The sequence below is a fragment of the Jaculus jaculus genome, chromosome 16, assembly GCF_020740685.1.
Source record: "Jaculus jaculus isolate mJacJac1 chromosome 16, mJacJac1.mat.Y.cur, whole genome shotgun sequence".
Lineage (NCBI taxonomy): Eukaryota > Metazoa > Chordata > Mammalia > Rodentia > Dipodidae > Jaculus > Jaculus jaculus.
The window spans coordinates 59,715,224-59,727,793 of NC_059117.1; the positions used below are offsets into that span (position 1 = coordinate 59,715,224).

Here is a 12,570-nt window from a genome sequence, read left to right on the forward strand (position 1 = left end):
TATTTATTAGAGAAAAAGGTAGAGAGAGAGAGAGAGAATGGGCACATCAGGCCCTCTAGCCACTACAAACGAATTCCAGACACATGTGCCACCTTGTGCATCTGGATTATATGGGTCCTGGGGAATCAAACCTGGCTCCTTGGGCTTTCCCAGCAAGCACCTTAACCACTAAACCATAGCCCCATAGCCCATTTGGTAATTGTGTTGTTTGATTTCTTATCATTTCGTCTTTTGAGTTCTTTGTATACCCTGGATATTAATCCTTTGTCAGATGTGTAAGTGGCAAAGGTTTTTTTTTCCCCATTCTGTATTTTGCCTCTTTGCTATTTACAATGTCCTCTAATGTATAAAAGCTTTTTAATTTCTTGACTTGCCAGTGGTTGATTAGTGGTTTACTCCCTGAACAACTGGAGTTACATTCAGAAAGTCATTGCTGTGTTGAAGTGTTTTCCCTACTTTTTACTCAAGCAGTTTTAGGTCTGATATTCAGGTCTTTGATCCATTTAGACTTGATTCTTGTGCATGGAGAGAGGTAAGGATCTATTTTCATCCTTCTACATATAGATACCCAGTTTTTCCAGCACAATTTATTAAAGAGGGAGTCAACTCCAATGAATGTTTTTGGCATTTTGGTCAAAAATCAGATAGCTGCAGCTTCCGGGGCTTACATCTGGATCCACTATTTTGTTCCATTGATCTACATGTCTGTTTTTGTGCCAATACCATGCTGTTTGTGGTTTTTGTTGTTGCTGCTGCTGTTGTTTATTTTTGTTTGTGAGGAAGGGTTTCACTGTAGCTCAGGCTGACCTAGAATTCACTATGTAGTCTCAGGGTAGCCTCAAACTCATGGCGATCCTCCTACCACTGCCTCCTCCCGAGTGCTGGGATTAAAGGCATGTGCCACCACACCCGGCTTCATATTGTTTTTGTTAACTGTGGCTCTGTAATATATCATAAAATCAGATATGGTACTACTACCAGCCTTATTTTTGTGTCTCAGAATTGTTTGGGCTACTCTGTCTTTTTGTGTGTGTGCTTCCAAATGAATATTTGGATTGTTTTTCCACTTCAGTGAAGAATTCCTTTGGAATTTTGATGGTGATTACATTAACTGTATAGATTATTTTTGGTAGAGTTGACATTTTCACATTATTGATTCTTCTAATGCAGGAACATGGATGCTGTCCATTTCCTAGTGTCTTAAAGTTTTCATTGTGGAGACTCTTCACTTCCTTAGTTAGGTTTATTCCAAGGTACTTTATTTACTTTTTGAGGCAATTATGAATGGGAGTATTTCCCTGATTTTATCCTTGGCATGTTTGTTGTTAGTATATGGGAAGATTTCCAATTTATATGTGCTTATTTTGTATCCTGCTATTTGCTAAAAGTGTTTATCAACTCTTAAGGAGTTTTTTGGTAGAGTTTTTAGGGTCCCTTATGTATAGAATCATATCATCTGCAAATAAAGATAATCTGAACTCTTCCTTTCCTATTTGTATCCTTTTTATTTGAGTCTCATTGTTATAGCTAAGACTTTTAGTCTTACTATACAATATTAAATAAAAGTGGGAGCCGGGCGTGGTGGCGCACGCCTTTAATCCCAGCACTTGGGAGGCAGAGGTAGGAGGATTGTTCAAGGCCACCCTGAGATGACAGAGTTAATTCCAGGTCAGCCAGGACCAGAGTGAGACCCTACCTTGAAAAACCAAAAAAAAAAAGTGGGGACAGTGGACATCCTTGTCTTTTTCTTGATTTTAGTGGAAATGCATTAAGGCTTTCCTCATTTATAATAATATTGGCCATCGGTTTGCCATTGATAGCCTTTATTATGTTGAGATATTTTCCGACTGACCCAAGTTTCTTTGGGATTTTTTTTTTTTTCATGAAGTGATGCTGGATTTTGTAAAATGCCTTTTTTGTATATATTGAGATGATCATGTGATTTTTGTCCCTCAGTCCATTTATATTGTGTGTTACATTTATCGATTTACATATGTTGAATCTTCTCTGCATCTCTTGGACAAAACCTACCTGGCCAGGGTGAATGATGTTGTTTGATATATTCTTCTATTCTATTTGCCAGTATTCTATTGAGAATCTATGTTCAGGAGAGAGATTGGTCTGTAGTTTTCTTTCTTTCTTTTTTGTTTGGTCATTGTCTAGTTTTGGTATCAGGGTAATACTGGCTTCATAAAAGGAGTTTGTAGTATTCCTTCCTTTTCTATTGTATGGAAGAATTTGAGAAGCATTGGTGTGTGTGCTATTTTGTGAAGGTTTGGTAGAATTCACTAGTGAATCCATCTGGGCCTGGACTTTTTGGGAGGATTTTTTTGTTTGTTTTTTTGAGGTAAGGTCTCACTATAGCTCAGGCAGATGTGTAATTCACTATGTAGTCTCAGGGTGGCCTTGAACTAACAGCAATCTTCCTATCTCTGCCTTCTGAATATTAGTGTTAAAGGCAAGCACCACCATGCCCAGCTTTTTTTTTTTTTTAAATAATTGCATTGATCTCAGTGCTTGTTATAGGTTTAAGTGGTTTATCTCATCATGACTTAATTTGGTAAGTCATATATCTAGGAAATCATCCATTTCTTTTAGATTTTCAGACTTAGTGGAGTATATGTTCTTAAAATATTTCCTTGTGATTTTCTGAATTTCTTTGGTATCTGTAATGGTGCCTTTTTATTGTTAATTTTATTAATTTGTGACTCTTCTCTTTTGGTCAGATTTGCTGAGGGGTTATTAATATTGTTTATTCTTTGACAGACCAACTCTTCATTTCATTGACTCCTTGGGTTTTTTTTTTGTTGTTGTTGTTGTTTTTGGTGTTTTTGTTGTTTCTATTTCATTAATTTGTACCCTAATCTTTATTATTTCTTCCTATTTCATTTCCCAAGACCTCAAGGTGAAGCATTAAGCTATTACTTGCGATCTTTCTAATTTCTTTTATTAAAAAATATTTTTATTTATTTATTTATTATAGAGGGAGGGAGGAAAAGAGAATGAGTATGCTAAGACCTCTCAGTATTGTAAATAAACTTCAGACTCATGTGCTGCCACCATGTACATCTGGATTATGTGGGTCCTGGGGAAATCAAACCTGGGTCTTTAGGCTTCACAGGCAAGCATCTTAATCACTAAATCATCTCTGCATCCTGTAACTTTTTTTCTTTTAATTTTTTAAATTTATTTTTATTTATCTATTTGAAACAGAGAGAGAGAGAGAGAGAATGGGCACGCCAGGGCCTCTAGCCATTTCATACAAACTCCAGACACATGCACCCCCTTGTGCAGCTGACTTATGTGGGTCCTGGAGAATCGAACCTGAGTCCTTAGGCTAAGCACCTTTACTACTAAGTCATCTGTACAGCCCTGTAATTTCTTAATGTAGGGACCTAAATCTATAAATTTCCCTCTTAGGATTGTCTTCATGTGTCCTATAGGATTTGATAGGTTGTGTTATTATCCAGTGATTCTGTGAATATTTTGATTTCATTCTTGATTTTTTCAGTGACCCATTCACCATTCAGTAGTGTACTGTTAAGTTTCCATGACTTTATGTATGCCCTATAGTTTTTCTTGTTGTTGATTTGTAGTTTAATCCCTGTTGCAGTCAGTTTTGCATTGCTGGCAGAAATCACCTGGCCCAAGAGCAGCTTGTAGGAAACAAATGAGTTTATTTTGGCTTACAGACTCAAGGGGAAGCTCCATCATGGCAGGAGAAAATGATGGCATGAGCAGAGGGAATATATTACTTCCTGGCCAACATTAGGTGGACAACAGGAACAGGAGAATGTGCCAAACACTGGCATGGGGAAACTGGCTTTAATGCCCATAAGCCCACCCCCAACAATACACTGCCTCCTGAAGGTATTAATTCCCAAATCTCCATCAGGTGGGGACCTAGCATTCAGAACACCAAAGTTTATGGGGATCACCTGAATCAAACCACCACAATCCCATTGTGATCAGTTAAAATACAAGGAATCCTTTCAATTTCCTTTATTTGCTTTGTGTTCTAACATATAGTCTATTTTAAGAATGTTCCATTCGCTGTTGAAAAAAAGAATATATTTTGCAGCATTTGGATGGAATATTCTGTAGATAACAGGTTCATTTGTTCTATTATGTCATTAATCCACACACTTCTCTGTTTTTTTGCTGAGATGACCTGTCTTCTGGTGAGAATGGTATATTGAAATCACCCACAATTGTGCTTGGTGTTATCTGTGACTTTAAGCCTAATAGTGTTTGTTTGATGAAATTGGGAGCCCCATTTTAAATGCATATATGTTTATAATTGTAAAGTCCTCCTGTTGGATTTTTTTTTGGGGGGTAGAGGATTCTCACTCTAGCCCAAGCTGACCTGGAATTCACTATGTAGTCTCAGGTTGGCCTCGAACTCACAGTGATCCTCCTACCTCTGCCTCCCAAGTGCTAGGATTAAAGGCGTGCACCACCACACCCGGCTTGGATAATGAATGTAAAATGACCTTCTTTATCTTTCCTCACAATGATGGTTTGAAGTATATCCTGTCTGATATTAGAATAGCAACACCTGCATGTTTCCTGTGTCTATTTGCTTGAAATACCATTTTCCATGCTTTTATCCTAAGGTATTGCCTTTCTTTTCTGGAGAGGTGAGTTTCTTGGAGGCAATAAACCAAAGGAACCTGCCTTTTAATCCAGTCTGCATGCTTGCTGTGTCTTTCTGGTTGGGGCATTGAGGCCATTGATATTAAGGATTATTATTGAAAGGTGCCATTCTTCTCACTTTTGTAGTGTTTCCTGGTTTTGTTTGTTTGTATAAACTATTAATTGAACAGGGTTTATTTTTTTCCTGTCTTATGTATATGCTTTTCTTTGTCTTCAATGGGATAGATCCCTTCAAGTATTTTCTGTAGAGCTGGTTTAGTGGTCATATATTTCTTGAGCCTATTTTTATTGTGGAAAGTCTTTATTTCTCTTGATTGTGATGGATAGCTTTGCTGAAAAAAATTTTATTTATTTATTTGAAGAGAGTAAGTGAGTGAGTGAGTGAGAAAGAGGCAGGGGGTGAGAGAGAGGGGGGGAGAGAGCACAAAAAAGAGAAAGAGAATCGACATCTCAGGGCCTCCAGCCCTTATGGCTAGCCCAGGCTGACTTGGAATTCACTGTGGAGTCTCACAGTGGCCTTGAACTCATGACAATCCTCCTGCCTCTCCCTACCAAGTGCTGGGACTAAAGGTCTGTACTTTGCCCAGCTCCCTTCTGGCTTTTAATGTTTGTATTGAGTACTGTGCTCCTAATTGGCTTGCCTTTATAGGTTACTTGATGCTTCTCTATTACTGCTTCCAGTATAGTTTCTTTGGTCTGTGTGTTCAGTAGTTTAATTATAATATGGCAAGGAGAGGTTCTTTGCTGATCTTGTCTGTTTGGTGTTCTAAATGCTTCTTGTATCTGTATTGGCATCTCTTTCCTGGTTTGGGACAAATTTTCTGTGATATGGTTGAAAATACCTACTATGCCTTTCGAGTGAAATTCTTTTCCTGCCACACCCTGAATTCTTATGTTTGAGTTCTTTATAGTATCCAGAATGTCTTGAAATCCCCATTCATACCTTTCTCCTACTTTGTCTTTCTCTTTGTTGGAATGCTGTAGATCTACCACCTGCCTTCTTGTTTAGATATTCTATCTTCTCCTTGGTCTATTCTATTGGTAAGACTTTCTATAGAGGTTTTTTTTTATTTATTTAATTTTTATTTATTTATTTATTTTTTCGAGATAGGGTCTCACTCTAGCCAAGGCTGACCTGGACTTCATTATGTAGTCTGAGGGTGGCCTAGAACTCATGGCGATCTTCCTACCTCTGCCTCCCAAGTGCTGGGATTAAAGGCATGTGCCACCATGCCTAGCTAGCTTTTTTTTTTTTTTTGAGAGAGAGAGAGAGAGCAATGGGGAGAGAGTAAAAATTGGTATGCCAGGTCCTTTAGCCACTGCAGTCACACTCCAGAAATGTGCACCAGGATCATGTGGTTTCTAGAGAGTCAAACCTGAGTCCTTAGGTTTTACAGGCAAGCACCTTAACTGCTAAGCCATCAATATAGCCCTAGAGTTCTTAAATTTGATTTACTGTGTTTTTCATTTCTTGTATTTCTTCAGTATTTCTATTTTCTTCCTCATATCTTGTATCTTTCTCCTTATTTTGTTAAGTTGGTGTTGTGTTATTAGGATTACCTCAGGAGTTTGTTTGTTCTTTGATTCATTTGATTTCCTTGAACTTAACTTGTATTATAATGTAGAAATTTTTGCATCCTGAGTTAATTTTATACTTGGATTTTATAATTACTTGCTTTACTCTGAGTCATGTATGTCAAAGTTACATAATTTCAGGGTAGGAGCCTAAGGTGCCATGTGTGTGGCTTTTACCTTGCTCTTAGAGTAACAGCAGGAATGACTCAAGCTTTTGCATATGCCTGCCATGTAAATACTCTAGTATCAACTTGGCAACAATGTTCCTTTTTTTTTTCTTTTTTCTCTTTCTTTCTTTATTTCTTTCTTTCCCTCTCTCTCTCTCTCTTTTTTGAGGTAGGGTCTCACTCTAGCTCAGGCTGACCTGGAATTCACTATGTAGTCTCAGGATGGCCTCAAACTCAAGGAATTCTACCTCTGCCTCCCATGTGCTGGGATCAAAGGCACTGGACACCACTCTTAGCAACCATGTTTCTTTTGTTGTTCCAGTTTTAGTATATGTGCTGTAAGAGGGAGCACCATGTTTCTTTTAATTTCAGTAATTGCTGGTGGGTGAAAGAACAAGGCTGGTAGAGATATACTAGGGTGTTTATTTCTTAGAAGTAGGAACAGTGTAAGGTGAGATCTTATGAAGGTTAGCATTAACATTGAAAAAATGTTAGAGGTGGGCTGGAGAGATGGTTTAGTGGTTAAGGTGCTTACCTGCAATGCCAAAGGACCTAGGATCAATTCCCTAGTACGCTCGTAAAGACAGATGCATGCTTTTGGAGTTGGATTGCAATGACTAGAGGCCCTGTGTACCCATTCCCTCTATCTGTGCCTTTCTCATAAATAAATAAATAAAGTTGGAGATGGCTTAGGTATCTGGAAGAGAGAAGTTGGGTACTGTTAGTTTTCACAGATATTAGAAGTTGTTGAGTCTATGGAAAGTTGTACTTATGGAGAACAAGGAGGGGAAGAGGAGGAGATGGTGTGGAAAATTGGTTGGGGAAAGTAAACAAGTTGTGGTTAGAAGAGATTGTAGAAAGATTCCAATAGTACACTGGATGAAGGAAAAAAACAGAACAATTCTAAAATCAAACTGAGCAATATAGATACACAAACAAAACCATCATGTAGGGTTTAGTAGTATCTATGGAGTGGGGATTAAAACAAACTAAGCTGGGTATGGTGGCGCACGCCTTTCATCCTGGCACTGGGGAGGCAGAGGTAGGAGGATCACCATGAGTTCGAGGCCACCCTGAGACTACAGAGTGAATTCCAGGTCAGCCTGGGCAAGAGTGAGACCCTACCTCGAAAAACCAAAAAAAAGAAAGAAAGAAAAAAACTAATAAAACCAAATTCCCTAAACTGGCTGGGCATGTGACTAACACCCTTAATCCTAACAACTGGGAGGCTGATGCACTGGTTTGTTATGGGTTCCAGGTCAATCTGGGCCCTAATGAATTCCTGCCCCTAAGAAAGAGGAAAAAGAGGGGCACTGTAAATAAAGAACTATCACAAGCAACAGAAGCCAATCTGAAGACACAATTAATTTAAGAATGGCAAAGCTGACCAAAAGTACATCAAGCAAATCTAACACATCGTATTTTTGTGTAAGTGGACTAGGTGTGAACTCTTTCCCTTCCTAGGATTCTTGTTAAGTAACCTGTCCTGCTTTATAAAGTTCAATTAGTGCTTCCAGTGTAGACCTGTATACCTGGGCTTTGGTGCAGATATTGACCCAGTATAAGATGGCCCCATTATCTTTTGTAGTGGCTTTGGGTCTCATCTAATGCAGAGTGCCTGCCTGGGTTTCCTCTTTGTTTTGCTGTGGGCTCAATTAGACTGCTTTGGTCAGTGGATCTGCTCTTCAGATCAGCTGTGCTGGATGCTGTGTGGCTGAGATCCCTTGGGTTCCCCAAAATCTCTAGTGGAAACTGGTGCTGGTGATTGGGGAAGGGAAGGGGAAGGCTACGGAGAGTGCATGAAGAGGGTGCTTGAAATTGTTCCAGAGCTGCTCAGCTGGTCTCTGTTGACTTCTTCAGGAGCTGCTCAGCTGGTCCCTGTTTTCTCCTTTCAGGTTTTTTGACTTAGTGACTGGTGTGAGTGGAGAGAGTACAGTCTCCTCTGTGGTTGTGCTCCTCCACCTCAGGCAGGTCTAGGTGAATAGCTTTTCCCAGTGGACTGCCTACCAGAGCTGCTGCTGGAGCCGATTCTTGCTGGTTGTGTGGTTGGTAGAAGCTCTTGGTCTCTCTTGCTTCTCTGCTGGGGTTAATACTTCCTTATACATCCTTACTTTTCAGTAGAAGAGTATAATGTAAGGTTTTTCTGTCTTCCCCTTCCCCCAAGCTGCTTTGTGTGGCTACTACTTCACCATCTCAACTGGAAGTCCCCTATCTGTTTATTCTTCAAATGTGTAACTGTGTGTGTGCCAGAGCCTCTTGCTGCTGTAAAGGAACATCAGCTGTTTGCACCAGTTTTTGCATCCACCGTACATGGGTGGCTTGGGAATTAAACGCAGGTCAGCAAGCTTTGCTTACAAGTGCCTTTTAACTGCTGAGCCATCTCTCCAGCCCACTGCTTTCCTTTTGAGTGTAGTGTTTTTAGTAGCACAGTCATTTTTTTTTTGTCCTTTAAATTATTAATTCTTATACTTACTTTATTATTTACATTGTTAATAGCTATTCAGGTAACACAAACTCCAGAGTGCATATAACCTTTTGTGTTCAACTCATCCTTTAATTTAGAAGATACTGTGAAGTGTTTAATTCTAGTGTTTGGGAGGTAGGAGGATTGCCATGAGTTCAAGGCCACCCTGAAACTATATAGTGAATTCCAGGTCTGATCTAGAGCAAGACCTTACTTCGGGGTTAAAAAAAAAGATATTGTGAAGTATCTTAGTAGCTCTTCAAATAGTGTTTTACATTAGATTGTTTTCTTTTTCTCTGACACAGTGCCCTCAGATCTTTCAGTTAATACTTTTGCAGTTTGACTAAATTGGATTTTTTTTTTCTTTTATAATCTGACTGCTGGTCTTTGTTTCTAGACTCAATCTTGAGTCATAAGTACAAACTGTGTGTCATTTTCATGCTGCCTTAGCTCATGATGTTGCCTCTCCTAAAATGTATTTCCCACAATTTCAGTTTTTTGTTACTGCCTGTTCCTTCTCATTTGACATCTTTTACTACCATAAATGACGGCTTTTACATTTGTGTTGCTTTGTAAATTTTGAGGGGAACTTTCTGTCTTAAGTAAATTTCTAGTGTTCCTTGTGTTTCTCTTTACCTTGGTGATCAAGCCTTGTGCTCCTTATCTTTCAAGTTATTTCTGGTAGGTCAAAAAGTGCAATGTGAAAAAATGCTCACTAAATATGTGTGTAATTGCATTCTGGCAACACATTTTATTCAAGATTATTTAGAACTTTGCAATAGCAATATTTTAAAGCATGTGTTATAGTCAGCATCCACCATACATGGCAATTAATGGCATTTAAACTGACAAGGAACTGATTATAAGTTTTAACAAGCTTGTTTCACAGTTAGGTGAATTATTTCAATAACATTCTTTAGTATATTATGAAAACAAGTTTTTAAGCAGATGCCTTTAACTGCTGAGCTGTCTTCTAGCTTAAAACCAAGTTTTCACTTGGTGGAATCTTGTTCATTAGCAGTTAGTGATGTTTTTGTTTTGCCTTGCTAAAGAGAAAGAACTTTTATACTAATGTAGCAGTCTTCCCTAAAAGGATCATTGTAATTTTTTTCTTTATAATTAGTAGAAAGTGCTACCTTATGGTGAGTAATAATGAAGTAGATATAATTTCCCTCTCCCCAAAATGCAGGTTCTTGTTAAACCTTTGGGAGACCGAGGATATCTTTTTCTTCTCTCTCCTTATCAGATGGTTTCTCCATATGGTAAGTAGTCTGTCTTTACTTTTCACAATTATTAAAAAAAAAAGTTAAAATACATTGTTAATGAATCTAGCGTCTGGTTTTTTTTAGAACATCAGACTGGCAAGTCTCGAATCCTGCATGCTTTGTTTCTGTTTCAAGAACCTAGGTGCATAATTACTTGTAAGTTCTTTGCTTATTGAAGTGTTAATAGATGCCAATATTTTCATTGAAAAAATTCAGGTAGTTTATATTTGGGAAATGTTGGAGGTACACAGTGGAATTGGCAACATAAAACATATATTACTTTTTTTTTTTTCCCGGTCTTTGAGAAAGTGCCTTCCATTGTAGCCTCGAATGACCTGGAACTTGCTATGTAGAACAGACTGGCCTTGAACTTGTGGCAGTCTTGCCTGTTCCCCTAAAGTGCTGGGATGATGGATGTATGCCAACTTGCCTCTTACCCCCCCCCCAAAAAAAAAAAAGCCTGACTTTTTTTAAACTATGAAAATTGTGGTTGTTTTTTTCCCCCCAATGCTGTCATTGGTTTTGGGGGGTTTTGTTATTGTTGCTGTTTTGTTTTTCAAGGTAGGGTCTCACTCTAACCCAGGCTAACCTGTAATTTACTATGTAGTTCCAGGCTGGTCTTGAACTCATAGCAATCTTCCTATACCACTCCTGTTCATATTTCAAGGGTTTTTATACCATTATTTTTCTACATTTTTTTAAGAAAAATTCTTGGGGTTTTTTTTTAGTTTTGTTTTTTTTTTTTTGGTCCATTATTTTCTTTTTTTAAAACTCATTTCTTGTGTTCAGCTTTTAGTGACCTCAGAACTTTATGCATGAGAGTAAATATCAGGCCTTCCTAGTTAATGATAGTCTGGGATACTGATGTTTTTAAAAAAATGTTGCCTTTGCAATAAACTTAAATATACACATTAAGGTAAAATTCACAGTAATTGATTTACTGTTGGATTATGTGTGAATTTCTCAGCGGTGACTACTAAATGTTTGCATGTTTGCTTATGGAGAAGAGGGTTCATAGGATATTACACTAGTTACTTGGTGAGATAAAAAGACTTTGTTGTCATTTACAGGACTGATAATCCTTCAGGCCTCAGAGTTTGCTCTATTTATTTCTCTTTCCACTTTGTTACTGTTTGTGTTGATTAGGGGCAACAGGAAGGGAACATCTTCAGTCAGTGGCAGGTTTTTTCTTTGTTGTAGTTTGCTACTGGCCTATTTTTAGCAGATTGCTCCTCATTTGTTTGCTGTATTCTCTTGTGAATCAGGGGAGATAATCATGTATAGATACTGTCCTTAGCAGTATGTTAGATATGTGCTTCCTTAGCTTCTTCATTGCTAATATGATTTACTTTTCTTTTATTGTTTGTTTGTTTGCAGCACATAAAGGTTCAACCAATGCAGCACCTCAGGAGAGGCACGAGAGCATGCCAGAGATTTTAAAGATAGCTCAGTTCTTACAGTTCTCTTTGATTCAGTGTCGAAAGGAATTCAAAACTATAAACTCTGTAAATTTTCATTCTGTTGTTGAAAAATACGTAAGTGAATTTTTTAAGCGAGGATTTGGTTCAGGTAAACGAGAGTTTTTCATGTTTTCATATGATTCACGATTAGATGACAAAAAGTTCTTATACTCAGCTCCAAGAAATAAATCCCACATTGATGACTGTTTGCATACCTACATTTTCCAGCCAGAAGTATATCAGTTACCTATTTCTCAATTAAAAGAGTTATTTGAAGAAAATAGAAGGCGGCTACAGTTTAGTCCACTTCCAGACTATGAAGGTCAGGAAGAAGAAATGAGTGTAACAAAGATGAAATGTGGAAGGCGAAATAGTGCAAGAGGTGAAATGATTAACCCTGAAAAGCAAAAGTCATGTCATTCTCTGGATTATGATAAAGATAGAGTCAAAGAATTGATTAATTTAATTCAGTGTAAGAAAAAACATGTGAGTGGGGACACAGACACAGAAGACATGAAGAGCAAAAATCTCTTGAAGAGGAAGCTTGAAGATGTTCCTGAGAACGTGAGAAAGTTTGCTAAAACCAGTAATTTTTCTGAAAATTACCATCTATATGAAGGTAAACAACACCACTACTTTTTGGGTAAATAAGATATAGAGCATTAGTTCTTTCCTGTGGTACAGGGATTTACATATTTTAAAGCCAGAGGGACAAACTAGAAAGTTTGACTTTTTGTTTGGGATCTTTAAATCTCTTTTGAAATCGAAAACTTAAATATGTACATTCTGTATTTTTATCATCATCCCCTTCTATCACTCTCTCTAGTCCCTGTCTTTCACATATCCCATGCCCCTTCTACTGAATCCCTTCCCTCCAGTCCCTCTTCTGTTTCAACATCATATTTTTTCTTTTGCCATCTTTTTGTTATTGTTAATTTTATTTATTTATTTGCAAACAGAGATAGAAGAGAGACAGAATGGGC

General features: G+C 37.9%; 1 protein-coding gene across 2 annotated transcripts in view; it reads left to right on the forward strand.

Annotated features, from left to right (window-relative positions):
- The window catches only part of Tasor (transcription activation suppressor), a 101,731-nt gene that overhangs the window by 35,664 nt on the left and 53,497 nt on the right, over positions 1–12,570 (forward strand). For both annotated transcript variants that reach the window (XM_045135735.1, XM_045135736.1), the window contains exons 12-14: positions 10,052–10,124; positions 10,212–10,283; positions 11,505–12,206. In XM_045135735.1, the coding sequence (XP_044991670.1) occupies positions 10,052–10,124; positions 10,212–10,283; positions 11,505–12,206 (847 nt within the window). The remainder of the gene's footprint in view (positions 1–10,051; positions 10,125–10,211; positions 10,284–11,504; positions 12,207–12,570) is intronic.